Source organism: Glycine soja, chromosome 9 (assembly GCF_004193775.1).
Source record: "Glycine soja cultivar W05 chromosome 9, ASM419377v2, whole genome shotgun sequence".
Classification (NCBI taxonomy): domain Eukaryota; kingdom Viridiplantae; phylum Streptophyta; class Magnoliopsida; order Fabales; family Fabaceae; genus Glycine; species Glycine soja.
In genome coordinates this window covers 21,371,004-21,389,534 of record NC_041010.1, presented here as the reverse complement: position 1 = coordinate 21,389,534, position 18,531 = coordinate 21,371,004, and the positions used below count along the sequence as shown (strand labels likewise).

At 34.4% G+C, this 18,531-nt stretch overlaps 2 protein-coding genes and 1 pseudogene across 2 annotated transcripts; 2 read left to right on the top strand and 1 right to left on the bottom strand.

The window, feature by feature from the left end:
* The first annotated feature begins 5,764 nt into the window (after positions 1–5,764).
* On the top strand, positions 5,765–6,097 carry LOC114368261. The gene has a single exon (XM_028325583.1). It carries the CDS (start codon positions 5,765–5,767, stop codon positions 6,095–6,097), a length of 333 nt encoding a protein of 110 aa, XP_028181384.1.
* A 4,403-nt stretch (positions 6,098–10,500) lies between these two features.
* Positions 10,501–10,989, top strand: LOC114368260 (annotated as a pseudogene).
* A 2,070-nt stretch (positions 10,990–13,059) lies between these two features.
* On the bottom strand, positions 13,060–14,639 carry LOC114425638. The gene is made up of 2 exons (XM_028392578.1): positions 13,981–14,639; positions 13,060–13,899 (listed from the first exon to the last, which is right to left on the bottom strand). Exons 1-2 carry the CDS (start codon positions 14,576–14,578, stop codon positions 13,442–13,444), a joined length of 1,056 nt encoding a protein of 351 aa, XP_028248379.1. The 5' UTR covers positions 14,579–14,639; the 3' UTR covers positions 13,060–13,441.
* Between the last annotated feature and the right edge of the window lie 3,892 nt (positions 14,640–18,531).

Sequence of the window (18,531 nt, the reverse complement as noted above, 5' to 3'; positions counted from 1 at the left end):
TGACCGCTTGGATGTAGGTTCTAAAACGTGTGTTCAACTTTATCAGCTAAGGTTGCATTAGGTGCCTCAAGGGTTTCGTCCATGACATCAAAGTTCGTAAGATCAATGATGACCCCATGTACAATGGTGTCGTCCATAACTTTAGCATATGCTTCAGCTTGGACCGAGACAACATCTTCTTTCATAGCAACAAAAATAACTTCTTCTTTAGCCTTTCTCTTTTGCTGAGCTTCATAAAGTTGAGTCACATGAGCTAACATTGGTCTTCAATCATTGTCTTCAGATTATAGGTGCCTTCATATTGAATAGTTGGAAGTTTGAGAAGATGTTGAATAAACAAGTAGCTGTTAACATCCTTTGTGAAGCATACACAAACATCATCAAAGTGGTACTTCTTAGCAAGACGTAACACTTGAATGAAGTTGTGGTGCTCAGCATTATCACTTCCATCATAACTAGAAGTGGAGGCCTTTTGAGAGTCCATCCACATAATCTGATTCTAGAAGGTCCTGGCATCATAAGCATCAGAAGTGCGAATTAGCTTCTTCCCACTGAATAATGAGTTCCATTTGCGAGGGAAATTGACAATCTTCCCCTTCAGCTTTCTTGAGGGCATCATTTCATTTTAGTATAGCTTGAACCCCTTCTTTTTGGCAGCATCCCAAATTGGTAGGCATGGACTCACTTTATCAGCAACCATCTTTATATCAGTGGCCCTTGAGATGTGTAGACAAGGAGGGTAGGCAATGGCTTGATCTCTCAAGTACATTTGTTCATGTAGTTTACCAAGAGATGAACAGTCTTCTTGAGACAAATTGAGATCAACTGGATGCATTGGTAAGAGTTTGGTGACTGGCGTCCACAGATGCACCTTCTTTTGAAACTCGATCTTTGGGGATTCCACTTCTTGCGAAGGGTCCCTTCTGTGTTTTTCAAACATATCCCTAGAGATGCTGCTTTGTGAACTCTTTTTATCCTTGAACTTTTGAAGACTGCACCATGCTTCTGTGGGGGATACCTGATGTGATCTTGATTAGGAGCGGATCGCTTGATACAGGCTACAGAGATTTGGATGACGCCACTTCCAGTAAAGGAAGATAAGTCAGGATAGACGCCACAAGGATTACTTTGATAAGTCTGAGATTGGTTCAACAAGGAACCCAGAGAGAAGCTCTCACCAAATTTTATGAAAATGCCAAAAGTCCTTTTATTGAAAACAAAAACCAATACTTATAGTGTATCTAAACAAAAAGATAAAAATAGACATGAGCCTTCTAAACAGTTTGGGCCAAAATTACAATAAATAAAAATTATAACTAAAAAAACATATTTAACTTGGGCCTTCAAATTAGTTTGGACCTTCAACAACAATTAATAGTCTTGGTAGTGCCTCTACCTCTGGGCCTTCATCTTTCTCCACTTGGGCCTTCAATCATCATCAATGGCAGCTATACAAATGATCAGCCTTGTCTCTATGACGTGTTGGGCCTGTTTAAGTCTGTCTCTGGTCATGAGCCCTTCAAGTGCTTCATGGTCCTTGCCCTTAGTTATGTCCTCATCACTGTGTTGGGACTATTTAAGTCTGCCTCTGGTCATGGGCCCTTCAAGTGCTTCATGGTCCTTGCCCTTAGTTGTGTCCTCATCAATACCTTAGTTGATGGATGAACTCATTGCTGAGTACTAGGTGCAAGCTAGTAATGAGGCATCTTGATAACATTGGGCTGCAATAGACGAGTCCATTATGGAGGAGGAAGATGAACTATGGCATTTGTTGGCAGAGCCTTAAAGGCCTCAAATAGAATATTCTCATAATCTTGCTTCGTCCATGTAGGTGCTTGGACATTAATTGTTTCCTTTTCAATTGTTCATAAACTATAAAATAAGAGTATGGAGTTTCAGGGGTTGGATTACCATTGATGAATGCCAGAGGGAACCTCTGAGCATCTATTAATATTTCCCTTGGAGCAGCCCTTTTGAATCTGTCTAGATGATTGGGTGATGGAGGTGGACGCGGTTGTGTAGAGGGAGCATGTTTGCGGAGAGGAGAAATAAGAGTATCATCTGTGGACTCACTATTTGATGATGATGATGAGGCTGGATCCTGCTTATTCCCAATGAAGGAAACTCCCTATTCCTTGTCACCAATCTTGGGGTTGGCTTCGATTGCCCTCGTCTTGGAATAGCAGAGGGGATGACAGATACTCATGGTTCATGGTCCCCCCAAACTTTTTCCAGCATATATAGAGATATAGAAGATATAAACAAAAATGTCTTGCTCATAGAAATTTTCTCTATTACGTAATTAAAAAAAGGCATCATCTAACCTTGTGTGTGTTTGGGCTTAGTTACATTAGGAACAATTGAAATGGGCTTATAAGCTATACTATCCATTTTCAATCTAGTAACACTTCAAAATGGGAAAGAGATAGAGAACAACACGTTTATGTCTTAAATCGTATGTATGTTGTCTTTTTTTGTTATTGTTATTTTTATAAATAATTTTTTATGTTAATATTATTATACTTATATATTTTTACTTTTGATAACATAAGTACTTATGACTTATATTAAACGTTTATAATACTTTTCATATATTAGCTATTTTATAATTGTAAAAAAGAATAAGCTATTTTATTAATTAATTGAAAAAATATGATTATTTTCGAAAACTTGTTGAAAAATCCATAGGAAATTTTGATATTTTATAGATTTTGATACAAATTTGGTTTTATATAAGTAGTATATCTTGAAGAATTTTACACAAAACAATTTTCAAATAAGTTCTCTATTTTTTCTTAATTTAGTATCAAAGGTATAAATTTCATAAAAAAACCTAAAAATGTTTATTAATAAAGTACGAAAATAGATATTTTGGTATAAAAATAATTAATATTGGAATATCATCTTTAAATGCTTAAAATCAACCATGAAAATAACATTTATCAAAATTAGTACATTTAATTATGCAATGTAATCTTAATTATTTTGGCCCCTCCAAATGTTTTTTCCAAGCTCCGCTACTGGTTGTACACTTTTGTTAACTGTATTAAAGCTAATGAGATAAAAGGTCATAAGCTAACACTAACATTGTGATCAGCACTGTTCTGATAAATTTTCCCATTGATGGTATAATAAACAGACAGATGATAATAAGTTATTGCTTCCATATGGCTACTTGTGAATTCATTAGTTTGCTCTGATACAATGTTGCCATTATTAAGTATTGCTCTGTAGCTGTTGAGTTAACTAGTCTTTACACATGATCATTAATTATTTTTTTGTGAAATCAAAATAAGAATTTATTTTTATGTGGATATAAGGTGGAACGAATGACTGGTCTAGACTTAAGCATTGACATGGTATAAGAAAGACTTACTATGGTAACGGTTGATCCTCTGCAAGGGGGCCTTGTTGGACCTCTGCCACGTCACCTATATCTCTTTCTTGTGTTTGACATAGTGTTCCTGCTTAAGTGTTTCTCTTCGAGAAACTTGGTTTTGGAGTTTTGTTGGTTTTCAAAATTTATTTGAACATAACACATGTATTGTTAAACAATCCGTGATTCTTTTTCCATGTTTACATTCCTATGCTAGGAGTTACTTTTTCACTTGTGTCCTAGAAAACAGGAAATAAATATAAAGAGAGGCTTGCATTTTAGATTGTGCTGTACCGTCTTTTTCAGCAATGCTGGCTGCCCTGCCCATTTGGTGAAGGCTGCCACTTCTTGCATTACGTTCCCGATGGTTATAATGTTGTTGCACGCATGAGATCTAGTCATTAGCATCGGATAGTACCTAATATTACAGAACAAATAAAAGACACAAGATGTCACTTAGGATGATGTCTCGTGCATCATAAGTAGCAAAAACCACTCAGGCAAATAGTTTTATAAAAAAAAACCCACTTGAGTAATTAGTTTTACAACATAATCCATTTTATTTTAGTAAAAAAATTCATGAATATAAAACCTGCAACTCCTCCACGAAGAACCGTTGCTGCACCACCAACAGTCCTTAATGTTAGGAATTATAAATTTTTTAATTAATTAATATGGACTACATATTATATTATAACATTTATATTAGTTATTTATATTTAAATGAGTTCAATATAAAATGATCTATTTAAGTGAGCCCATTAGACTGTCAGAAAATTGATATGGACTTAATGAGCGGAAATCAGTTTGACCAATTAGGGGATAATGAAAATCCTAATAGGTTTAAAACCTAAAGCATGGTTATGGTCTTCAATACACCAAATCAATAAACAGTTTCTCCTCTCTCCATCTGAGGAGAGAACGAAGGTCCCATAAGGAAAAAGGGAATTGGTTGAGGAAGGTCATTAAACTAATTGTTCGTGACCACTGTCAGATCCGCTGCGTGTTGATCAAACTCTCTATGGATCCAGGTATTCCTTAAAACCTCTTGATAATCTGACGTAATGTATTTTGATGCTCATTTGGTATTTTATAAGGTTTATTGAAAATTACCAACAAGTGGTATCAGGGCCACCATTACTGTTAGATTATTGAGATTTAAAGGCTCTGTTTGATATGTATCATATCTGAATCATTTTAGTTATATGAACCCTAATTTTATTTTGGGGAGAAACTATTTTGATCAATAAAATTGTAAAACCCCTAAATTTATGTGTTATGGTCATAAAGTTTTTTTCCTCTTTAGAATTAATAAAAAACCTCTGCATTTGATTTACGGGGTTGTACAATTTTTTTTTGTTTGTGTCGCATTTGCTGACATATTATTCTATTTGGGATAAATGTTCTACGTATCTGGTGTTGACATTTAGTACGTGGCGCAATTTCATAAATATATATTTTTTTGTTTATATGAATCAGTAATAAGACAATGGTCTTTTGTCTTATATGAATAATTTATTAGTTTTTGGCCAACTATTTTTTTATGAAACGGTGATAAACTGATAATTTATGATATTCATGTGGTTAGTATAAATTTGTGATAGTGTTGTGATATGTTTGTTTCGGGTGCGTAATTAGTTTACCATGATGTAATTTTTTCAAACATTTACTGCTATCACAATTGGGTGCAAATTTAATCATTACAGATTCTTTCCATTTATATGCGTGTCTTGTAATTTTATTTAAATTGATTGAACCATTATTTGGTCAAAGTAACCTCTATTGCGTAAATTAATTTAATTAAATTGCATGGATGTTAGTATAAAATTATTTATGTGAATTGTGATTGACCCAAAGGAAGACACAATTTGGCCAAATAATAACATACCTGCGATGATAAATATGTGACAATTATAAAGTTTTTTTTTTGTGAATAATAGTCGGTACCAAGAAAGGCTATTATTTGACAGAACTAATTGTCAATATTTGATCATTGCGTTGAGAGTACCAATTACAAATTAATTTCTCTGTCCAAAGACTAAAATTAATGTTGTGCTAGGTATCTTGTGATGGATTTGTTATAGGAAATATTTGCATATCTTGTTATATATACTTTATATGACTTGCTTGATTATTTGTGAACATGTTATTTTTGTTCTCTGTTTAGTTAATATTACCAGTGCTGCAAATGTTACTGCCCAAGTGTATTCTATCCCAATGCTGAATGGGACAAATTTTAAGGTCCGGAAGGAAGCCGTAGAAATTGTTCTTTGCTGTATGAATTTGGACTTGACATTGAGGATGGAATGACTCATTTCCACTCCGAAAACCTTTAATGAAGTAAAAGTTGAGAAGTGGGATCGGTCCAACCGAATGTGCCTTATGATCATGAAGCGCTCTATTTCTGAGGGTCAAAGTGCAAAGAAATTCCTTGAGGAAATTGAGCAATACTTTGCCAAAAATGAAAAGGCGAAGACGAGTAACCTTTTGGCTAAACTCATCTCCATGAAGTATAAAGGCAAAGGAAACATAAGGGAGTACATTATAGAGATGTCCAATCTCGCATCAAAACTCAAGTCACTTAAGTTAGAACTTGGTGAAGATCTACTTGTGCACTTGGTTTTGATCTCGCTTCTTGCACACTTTGGGCAATTCAAAGTGTGCTATAACACTCAGAAGGACAAATGGTCCCTCAATGAACTTATATCTCACTGTGTGTAAGAGGAGGAGAGGCTGTAGAGAGATAGGACTGAAAATGCTCACTTGATTTCGACCTCTCAGAATAAGAAAATGAAGAAGACTAAGGGTGCTGCGGAAAGGGCTTCTCAGCAAAAGAAACAAAATAAGGATGAGGAATTTGCCTGTTACTTTTGCAAGAAGTTGGGACACATGAAGAAAGAGTGTCCCAAGTATGCTGCATTGCGTGTGAAGAAAGGTAAATTTCTTACTCTAGTTTGTTCAGAAGTTAATTTGGCTTTTGTACCTAAAGATACTTGGTGTGTAGATTCTGGTGCTACTACTCATATAAGTATGACTATGCAAGGTTGCCTGTGGAGTCGACTACCAAGTGAAGATGAAAGATTCATCTTTGTGGGTGATGGCAAGAAGGTTGCAGTGGAAGCTATTGGAACTTTTAGGTTATAGTTAAGAACTGAATTTTATTTGGATTTATTTGAGACTTTTTTTGTACCGTCTTTTAGACGGAATTTGATTTCTATTTCTAGTTTGGACAAATTTGGATTTTCTTGTTCATTTGGAAATAATAAAGTTAGTCTCTACAAAAATTTAAAGATGGTTGGTTCTGGTTCTTTAATTGACAATCTTTACATGCTTGATGTTGTTAGTTCCTATAATGAAATACTACAAATAAGTTCACATGATACAAAACGAAAATTGAATGAGAGTTCAACCACCTTATGGCATAAGCGTTTGGGCCATATATCTAAACAAAGAATTCAGAGACTTGTGTTGGATGAAATTCTTGACCCTTTGGATTTATCAAACTTTGAGGTCTATATTGAATGCATAAAGGGAAAACGAACAAACATAAGGAAATTAGGCACCGAAAGAGCTAAAGACGTCTTAGAACTAGTGCATATAGACATTTGTGGTCCTTTTCCTACAACTTCTTGGAATGGACAACAATATTTCATTACGTTCATAGATGACTACTCTAGATACGGTTACCTATATTTGATACATGAGAAATCCCAATCCCTAGACGTTTTTAAGACTTTCAAGGCTGAGGTTGAACTTCAACTTGGAAAGAAAATTAAGGCTGTCAAATCTAACCATGATGGTGAGTACTATGGCAAATATGATGGATCAGGAGAACAATGTCCATGACCTTTTGCACTTTTCCTCAAAGAGTGTGGAATTGTTCCGCAATACACTATTTCGGGCAAACCCAGCATGAATGGTGTAGCAGAACGAAGAAATCAAACTCTTAAGGATATGTTGAGAAGTATGATTAGTCATTCCTCTTTGCTAGAGTCACTTTGGGAAGAAGCCTTAAAGACCGCAGTTTACATCCTTAATAGGGTGCCAAGTAAAACAGTTAACAAAATCCTTTATAAACTTTGGACTGGTAAAAGGTCAAGCATTAAATATTTGTACATTTGGGGTTGTCCAGTTGAGGCACGACCTTATAAGAAAGAAAGCTGGACTCAAGAACAATTAGCTGCTATTTTTTTGGCTATGCTGAACACTCTCGTGACTATAAATTTTACAATCCCACCTTAAGATCCTTTTTTGAGCGGGAAATGCGAGATTTCTTGAGGAAGTTGAGTTTGGGAAGGAAGAGAACATAAAGAATGTTGTCTTTGAGAAAGAACCTATTATTTACAATGATCAAGTCCTCGTACATATTACTGTTCAAGACACAACTTCAGTAATAGAAGACAATGTTCAAACTATTGACATTGTTCCAGAACAAGACAACAATGAGGTTCTCTCTCAAATACCTTTAGAGCAACCTCAACAACCTCAAGAAATGCCATTAAGAAGGTCCATTAGAGAGAGGAGAAGTGCAATCTCAAATGATTATATTATATTTCTCCAAGAACATGAGGATCGTATTGGTTTAACAGAGGATGATCCAATCAACTTCTGTTAAGCTATGCACAGTTCTAACTCTCAAAATTGGATTGAAACCATGAAGGATGAGATGAAGTCTATGAATGTGAATGAAGTTTGGGATCTAGTCGAGTTGCCTGAAGGTGTGAAACCTATTGGTTGTAAATGGATATTTAAAACCAAGAAGGATTCAAAGGGTAATATCGAGAGATATAAGACTCGTCTAGTTGCTAAAGACTTTACTCAGAAGGAAGACATTGACTATAAAGAAACATTTTCTCCAGTATCTTCAAAGGATTCTTTTGGTTAAATTGTGTAATTTTAAGAAAATTTGTGTAATTTTAAGACCTCCTATTTGCTATATTAATTTGTCTTGTATTTTTTGGTTAAATTGATTGAAACAACATGTTGCCAAAGTAACCTCTGTTGTGTAAGTTAATTTGATTGAATTTACATGGATGTTGCATGAAATTATTCATGTGAAGTGTGCTCGGCCTAAAGGAAGACACAATTTGACAGAATAATTACATGCTTACAATGGTAAACATGTGATAATTATAAATAGTGTGATTTTCCATGTGAATAATGAAATGTTCAAAGACAATCATTATTTGACCGAAATAATCATCATATAAGATTTTCATGTGAGCAATGTAGTGTTCAAAGACAACCTTTGTTTGACGGGACTTATCACTAATGTTTGATCAATGCGTTGAGAATACCACTTGCAGTTAATCTTTTTCAATCCAAAGATTGAGAATTAATGGTGCGTTAGGTATCTTGTTTGGGTCTTGAAATTTGCCATAAAGATTATTTGTGCATTACATGTTTATTGTTCTCTTCTTTAATTGTTGTTGTTGTTACTACTATGGTTTAAATTACGCATATGCGAATCCCAAATCTGCATGTATAAAATTTAGAGTTTGAAATTATTTTTGTGGGAGTCCTAAGGTGATATATGAGTAACCTTGGTATGCAACACTAGAAAGTAGTAAAGTGCATTATGCATTAATTGAAGAGAACAATGAACTACATGTTTTCATATCGAAAGTCTAAAAGTTTAGAGATCATTGGGTATTATGACTTTGAATATTTCAGAATGTCTTAATAGCAATCACTTCACATAAGGATTCACATTTGACTATGTTGGTGAAATTAATATTTTGCTATGAGACATTATACTAGAATTTATGATTGCTAAACTATTGTAACTGGCTTGTCTGTTGTCGCCAACAATAAGTAGTCATCAGGTGTTTATTGAAACAATATCTTAGCAGTCTTGTTAAGGATTCAACTAAGTAAAAGTATTTTTTTTTGGTTGACATAAAGTATTTGGTTATTGAATAAAGAATTTAGAAAATACATATTTGTATAGAATATATAGGAACTCATTCCATGCTAGTTGATTCACTTACTAAAGGTATGATACTAAAGTTTTTTCACAAGCACACTGCTCATATGGGTATAATTCCTGACAGTACCTTAGTTTAGTAGGAGTCTTACTCATGTTTTATATATTACGGTTTACAAACATTTTGTTATTTGGATTTTTTGTAGAAATAAAGTTGATGTTTATCATTTTATTTTGAGTTCGTTTTGTGTGCAATATTTGTATTGCATTTTGGATTGATCTCTATAAAGAATAAAGTTTGGACTAGTTGAAAATAGACATGATTAAGATCACATTGTATGTAATTTTCATGCCGCTTATCCATATTTGATCTATGTTATCGAGTATGAGTAACAGTGGTGATCATTGCGGCTTAGTTAAGCTAATTGTGATGAAAACTGCAGTGATTTCTTGTTGCTATATGAGATGGACCAGATTATATAAAAGGAGTCTAAAAGTAAATAACATACGGTTGCGCGCCTAAAGAATTTTGTAATATAAATGTCTAAGGTTAATATGAAACCCAAGTGGGAGATTGTTAGGAATTTTATAATTCCTAATTAATTAATATGAGCTACATATTATATTATAATATTTATATTAGTTATTTACATTTAAATGAGTTCAATATAAAGTGATCTATTTAAGTGAGTCCATTATACTGCCAAAAAATTGATATGAGTTTAATGAGCGGAAATCAGTTTGGTCCATTAGGGGATAATGAGAACCCTAATAAGTTTAAAACCTAAGGCATGATTATGGTCCTCAATACATCAAATCAATAAACAGTTTCTCCTCTCCCCATCTGAAGAAAAAACGAAGGTCCCATAAGGAAGTAGGTGATTTGGTTGAGGAAGGTCATTAAACCAATTATTCATGACCACTATCAGATTTCGCTGCGTGTTGATCAAACTCTTTATGGATCTAAGTATTCCTTAAAACCTCTTGATAATTTGATGTAATGTATTTTGGTGCTCATTTGATATTTTATAAGGTTTATTGAAAATTACCAACAAGTGATTTTGCTCCATTTGCTGTTATGACCTGCATATGTAACTAGTTCGATCCTGCCAAAGGATGCAAATTTGGTGGCAAGTGCCATTTTTGCTCATGGTGAATGAATGAGAACTTGGCAAACCTATTGCTCCACCAATCGATGATGATGATGATAATCCGGCAAGGGGGTCGTATGGTTGTTCGATTAGAGCCTCCTCCCGCGTTGGCTGGTAATTTTGGTGCCATTTCTACCACCAAGATCATTGTAGAAGCTTCCCCTGCTAGAGCTATCAATGGAAGGGTGGTGTGAACTCGAAGCAGATCTGTCCACAAAAAAAAGAGCTAAACTTTCAATTGGAGAACATGAAACTGATCCAAATCTTAGAAACATTGAACTCGAGGGAACTTTTGAACAGATTAAGGAAGCAAGTAACATGGTAAAAGATTTACTATTGACTGTGTCAATGTCTGCCCCACCAAAATCTACCCCAGGTGTTCCTGGTGCCCTTGCCCCTTGCCCCTTGGAAGCAACTTCAAGGCCAAGCTGTGTGAGAATTTTGCAAAAGGATCTTGCACCTCTGGAGAAAGATGTTACTTTGCACATAGAGCTGCTGAATTGCGCAAATCGGCATTTAAAGTGATAGACATGTAGCGGGGTTGACTATTATTAATTTTTTTCAAGTAAATGATTTAATTGAAGGAAATGATCAGAAATTTGATACGAGGGACCATATGTACTAAAGATTTTGAAGTGAATGAACTTTTTATGGTCTTTAATATTACATATATATTATTTTTTTATTTTTTCAAAGATAGGATATGATTTTGAAAAACAGGGTTGTCAACGGATGGATAAGTATAATCAAATACATGTAACTACAGATTAAAGTGGGGGAAAATTGACAATTTTGAGAGTTTTGAAAATATCTTCTTATATCTGGAATAGTTTTTTTTAGAGGATGTTCGTTTCACGGATTATTTACTTATTCCTATGGATGTGGGATTGAAAAAAAATTATCCTCAGGTTTACTATAAGGTAATAAAATAAATGCTGTAAGTTATATCACACGTTTTTTTTTTGAAATACTCACTAATAACATTTCTATGTCATGTTTCCAGCAAGGATTAAAGGAATAGTTCGTGAAACAAAACCAACTTAGTCTCCAATTTGTATATACTTTGTTTCTTTAATTAAATGATTAAAAATTTGGTAGAACAATATGTCTAAATAAAACATTCCGTTGATCAAGTCTATTTTCTTTCTCTCTCTCTTTTTTTTTTTTAATTTATTGTTTGGGATGTACTGAAATTATTTATCAACCTTGGTGGCTTTTGTTGACTTATTAACTTAAAGAGATCATAATAAAGGTATTCAAGAATTTTTTTTTTATCATGTGTTAAAGGAGATTTGAATTTCAATTTCAAATGTTAAGTATTTTTCAAACAAAAACATGATTGTATAGGTATTCCATTAGACATTATGTGTTAATGAAATAATATTATGATCTAAATATTCCAAACAATTAAAATACACATTTAAAACATTTACGTCCACCCATTGCAACCCACATTTAAACTTGACTTTAACTTCGTTATTCTAGACCCTCATTTACTCAAATTGATTGTGATTATTCTATAGAGAGGCTTGGTGATACAGAACTGACAAATTTGCCTCTATTTATAGAACTCTACCCATCACATAGCTCAACCTTCGTGAATTAGAACGTGCGTATGGATAAGATCTTGGGTTGTTGCAGAACGTTGCTTACTCAACATTACTCAATGTGGGTTGAACGTGGACAAAAAATGAATCCCAATTGAAAATAGTTCTTCCCAAAAAATAGCAACGAAAATTCATTCAAAAAATAGATCAAGTTATTTATGCTAAATCAGGAAAATCCAACATTCTCCCACTTTACATTTAACCCAACATTAGTAATAACATGAAACACAGTATAAGTCATGACCATAAGACCTCTAATAATGAGTATTATCTTTCATGTATCACAATATATAAAGTTTTTATATATTAGTTCTCAACTTAATGATATTTCTTAAAATAAATAAATATGTACACAAATGAGACAATACAAGTACACAAGATAAGACATGATGTACAATTAAATGAGCTTTAGACTTGACTTCACCCATTCAACAATAATTGCACAGTTACTGGTACTTATAGTCGTGAGTTTATAGGCTTTTTGACCAATGTGCACCTTCTCTCTTCAGCAAATTCCCAATGTACACCACTTTGAGAAAAAATCCCCCAACTGCACCTGTTTAATTTCTTATAGGGGAGTCGAGTTTGGGCACCCCGACTTCTTCGTGTCCTTTTTTTAAAATTAAATATTATATTATATAAAAATATTTTTAATTACTTTTAAAATTATTTAATTACTAAATTATTTTTTAATATTGATTAAATTAATTTTTTTTATTAAAAAATTGATATTATAGAATTTAACTATTTTTTTACATTATTTAATTTATTTGAGATATTTTTGATTGAATATTTGTTTTAAAATCTGAATTTTGAATGATAATATATTTATTTTGGAAAAAATTTTATATATTAAATTTAATCATTTTACTAAATATAATTAGTTTGCTTATGTCATTAGATTTAATTAAAAATGATAAAACTAAAACTTTTAACAATTTATTTATAAAAGAAATTATACTGCATTATCAATAAAATATTTAAACAATGACATTTGGCTAAAGAAAAATTTAAGATCAGAATATATTAGGACAATTGTTTTTGCTATGACCATGTTACCGACAAAGTCCACATTTTTTTCTACTTGCTCGTTCATTTTCGTCTTCGTCCATCTCAGTGGGAATGCGAGTTGAACAAGACGGCCCTTTGCAGTCCTCTTTCTCCTTGGATCATGACCCCACTGATCTGCTTCATATTCTTGCCACATTGATTCGTATGGCAGTAAACCAAAAGAGTTGTCGTAGATGTGCAAAATGTGTTGCAAAGTGAATAACATCGGCACATAGGTCATGGGATCAACATTGACAGATTTACAGGTAGCCATGACGTGAGAACATGGTAAATGTTTAGCCTGATATTCACCACAATCACACTTTTGGGATTATAACATTACTCTAAACCTTCCAGGTGGTCTGGGTGTTTCAAGTGGGGATTGAGTCTCTGTTATAATAAAAGTGTGATTGTGTTTATCGAATTCATTTACAATGTGTGTATTAAATTCTTGTTGACCGCTATTCATTGCATCGAAGACGACTTCAGAATACTGTGAGCCGGAGTTGATCATTGCCTGAGTTTGTCGACCTCTATTAGCAACAAGTTGTGTGCTCTTGAAATACGTCTCCTCAACCAACGATGACACCGACAAATGTCTTGTGTTTTTGAACATGGAATTAACAGACTCCGACAAATTGGTAGTCATATGTCCCCAACGTTTCCCCTCATCGAAGCATTGTACCCATTTTTGTTTGGGTAATTGATCAAGCCATTCAGCTGCACTTGGCTTATTCGCACGAATATCCCCAAGATGTCGCCAGTGCATCTTCTCCGTGTATGCGTAACCTGTAAATATTCAATCAATGTATTATGTTATAAAATTTGATTGAAAGAAAATTATAACGAATAAATAAAATAGATTCTCACCAGCCAACATAAGTGGTTTCTTTAAATGGTTTTGTTGGTCAGAGGAGGTTTGTTGGCCATGAAGAAAAGAATCGTTCTCGGATAATATTTGTGTGTATGAAGCATAAATGTCAAAAGGTTCTTGTGATTCAAGGTTGTTGTATGAAGATACTGGATTATTGAGGTCTATGTTGTTGTACAATAACTGCTGTGGAGGCGGTAGTTGTAGTTGTGGACATGAGAGTTGTGAAGACGATGGTTGTGGTTGACGAATAAGCTCAGTAATAGCATAGAATTTGACATAATTCAATTGTGAATTCTGGAGAATTGTTTCCATTGCGCCTCTAAGATCATCATTGTCGAATAGTTGAGCTGAAATAAAACGTGTCTGACCGAGATGAAATGAAATAGGGACACAAAATAACAACTGAGCAACTTGTTCAGTTGCTCGAGTAGGGAGACGATTGTTAATTTTTCGAAAGAATTGTGTAAACGTAATAGAACGACTGACGTAAAAAAATATTGGGGTCGTACATGTGTACATCGATCCTTGAACTGGATCGTCTACAATATGACCATTGTGGTAAATGATGGTCGCAATTTCTTTAGGTGGAGTCATGGTGGTGCTTATGGAATATGAGTGGAAATGGTGTGAGAGTTACAAATCGAGTTTTGTTTTGTGAGAAAGTTGTTGGGTGTGATATGTTGTTGTCAAATGGTGATATTATATATAGGCTAAGAAAGTTTAGTACCAGAGTTAGATTGAAATGTTAGGTGGGAGAGTTAGTTACGAGGGTTAGATTGGAAGGTTAGGTGGGAGAGTTAGATTGGAAGGTTAGGTGGGAGAGTTAGTTACGAGGGCTAGATTGGAATGTTAGGTGGGAGAGTTAGATTGGAAGGTTAGGTTGGGAGAGTTAGTTACGAGGGTTAGATGGGAGTGTTAGATTGGAAGGTTAGGTAAGAGAGTTAGATCGGAAGGTTAGGTGGGAGGGCTAGGCAACAAAGTTAGTTACGACGGTTAGGTAGGAGAGTTAGGTAGGACATTAAGTGCATGTGAGTAAATTAGTATACACATGTGAGTGAATAGTATGCAAAGCCACACATTAATATACATGACAGACTGTTCGTTTAATCATGATTGTTGACCGCAGTGTTCTGTATCGCATGCCAAGGTCACATGGATTGTTTAGAAACATGTTAATGGGATAAACATACGCATGTGAGTGAACAGTGTGCAAAGCCACACTTTAATGGGGTGTCAGTGCATGTGAGGGTTAGGTCTGACATTGCTCCGTATCTCTGAAATGATGCATATGTAGACTATTATTACTGAAGTAAATTGAAAATAACAACTTCAAAGCATGCAACAACTACAACTAGATAATAAAGACGGAGAAAAACTTCAAAGCAATACAACAACAAAATATGTTAAATTATTCATTCTAATTTCATGGTATTCTCCAGCTTCTGCTCCATGTCGGCCCAAAATAAGGTCATTAACTTGAGTAGGTGATGATGAATTATGAACATCAACTTTAAGTTCCATACATATTACACTTGTCATATTGAGAAATGTATGAAACATGCATGAGACACCTTCTTTGTCAATAATTTGAATTGCCCTATATTGAACTTCACCATTTAATTGATATACAGGACAACGATACCAAAGGGCATTAATTATAGGTGTAACACCATTATCTGTAATTGATGATTGTATTGCAGTGATTATATTTGGCAGCGTCATTGTTGGATTCAAGAGTAACGACTTTGTGTTGTCACCTCTGAAAATTGTATTTGCAATTGAACTTTGAATGATTTCACTATTGATATAAACGTACGAACAAATAGGCTCTGACCTCATTGCTAGCCCTCTATGTTTTCTCTCACAATTTGATTAGATGCAACTGTGCAAAGTATTGGGTGACATGGTAGGTTTATATATGCAATCAATCACGGGTACATGGTTCACGTGAATTAGAATCTCGATGCGTCACAGTACCACAGTCGTGTTAACGTGCTTTGGAATCTCAAGGCCTTGCAACGAGACAAAATATAAATGTGGTTTGGAATCTCGAGGCATTACAATTATATTAAGTGTAATGTTGAGGCCATGCAAAATGTTGAGAACGAAGCTAATGCGGTTATCGTACGCATGCGGGTGAATAGTGTGCATGAAAATGTCATTGGTTCACGTGCATTAGAATCTCGATGCGTGAAAGTACCACAATTGTTCTTAACGTGCTTTGGAATCTCGAGGCCTTGCAACGAGACAAATTATAAATGTGCTTTGGAATCTCAAGGCATTACAGTTACCTTAAGTGTAACGTTAAGGACATGCGAATTATTGAGAACCAAGTTAATGCGGTTAACGTACGCATGCGGGTGAACAATGTGCACGAAATTTCATTGATTCACGTGAATTAGAATCTCGATGCATCACAGTACCACATTCATGTTAACGTGCTTTGGAATCTCGAGGCCTTACAACGAGACAAATTATAAATGTGCTTTGGAATTTCGAGGCATTACAGTTACCTTAAGTGTATTTGTGCTTGCAAAAATGAACACAGTTTAAATGACAAATAGATGAGAGGTGCATGCCAATACCACATTTGCATCACCCAACTTCAAATTTTATATCATTTGTATTCGGTTTACCATTTGACATCATTCTCATGGATGATAAACCTCTATTGCGTCATCAACACGTTCATCGTTCACGTACTACGATTAATGAGTTAATCACTTCCTATTACCATACAATACCTGAATCAGAACCACAAATTATACCATTATTATCGTGTACCGAGTTCCAACATATTGCCCTAATCAAACAGTGTAAAATTGATTCTGCATTGATCACTGCATTGGTTCAACGATGGAGGCCTGAAACACATACCTTTCACATGCCATAGAGAGAGTGCACCATCACATGTACTGCAATTATTTGTTTCTCGATTGTCGAATGACATCAAACAAATCGGGTTAAGCTACAGTTTGGACTACAACAAGATATCCCTGTTGATCCCATGAATCTTGATCTACTTCACCAAATTGACATGCGAGGCAATCATTACACTGATTGGATGGAATACCTTGCGGATTGGATTAATCTCTGGAAAAACAAACACAACGATGTTTTAGTTGGGCAATGGGTTGAAGGAATAGTGACACATACACCAGCGTACATGGAATGGTATAGGAAAAACACTACTTTGTTCTTGTCTGTTGCACAACAACTACAGGATCCACGCACAACAATTACCCAAAATATTGCAGGGTCAGGTGTTGAACAAACACATTTTGAATTTCCACATCCTCAGTGAATGTATTCTACTCCTTCACCTGCTCATCAAACTTTTGGCCACACTGGCGAGTCAGTCACTACAACCACCCATGAATGGATGACCAATTTATTTGGCGTCGATTTTAATACACCAAATTCAGCGGCATCATATTTAGCTACTTTACAACACTTAGATGCACCGCATTCATTTGGAGAACAAGGTCAAAGTTCTTCAGCTGCAACAACCAACATTGAAAATACTAACATAGAACAACAACATCATCATGACGTGGGAGAACCAGTCATACTAGAAAGAAGAAATCCGCGACGTAATCGGCGTCCACCACCTTGTGGGACTGGTCATTGAAGTATAAAATGTTGTGATAATGGGATCAAATATGTTTAAGTACCCCTGTAACGGCATCATCAAATATGATTTGGACCCTTGAAATTATAATTAAGTGCCCATGTTCTGCATTTTTTTAAAATTATGTCGAACACATTAATGATATTTGTGACTCGTTTTTCCTATGGTTTGAACGTCAAAGAATCCAAAAAAAAATTATTTCGTGCACCAGTTCCATGGAATAACACCTCAAAATACAAGTACTAAATAAAAAAAACTATAATTTGGACCCTTGCAACTATGCTTAAGTGCCCATGTTCTGCATTTTTTTTAAAATTATGTTGAACACATTAATAATATTTGTGACTCGTTTTTTGTATGGTTTGAACGTCAAAGAATCCAAAAAAAATTATTTCGTGCACCAGTTCCATGGAATAACACCTCAAAATACAAGTACAAAATAAAAAAAAATTATGATTTGGACCCTTACAACTATGCTTAAGTGCCCATGTTCAGCATATTTTTAAAATTATGTTGAACACATTAATGATATGTGTGACTCGTTTTTTGTATGGTTTGAACGTCAAAGAATCCAAAAAATATTTCGTGCACCAGTTCCATGGAATGACACCTCAAAATACAAGTACCAAATCAAAAAAACTATGATTTGGACCCTTGCAACTATGCTTAAGTGCCCATGTTCTGCATTTTTTTAAAATTATGTCGAACACATTAATGATATTTGTGACTCGTTTTTTGTATGGTTTGAATGTCAAAGAATCCAAAAAAAATTTATTTCGTGCACCAGTTCCATGGAATAACACCTCAAAATACAAGTACAAAATAAAAAAAAAACTATGATTTGGACCCTTGCAACTATGCTTAAGTGCCCATGTTCTGTATTTTTTTTTAAATTATGTCGAACACATTAATGATA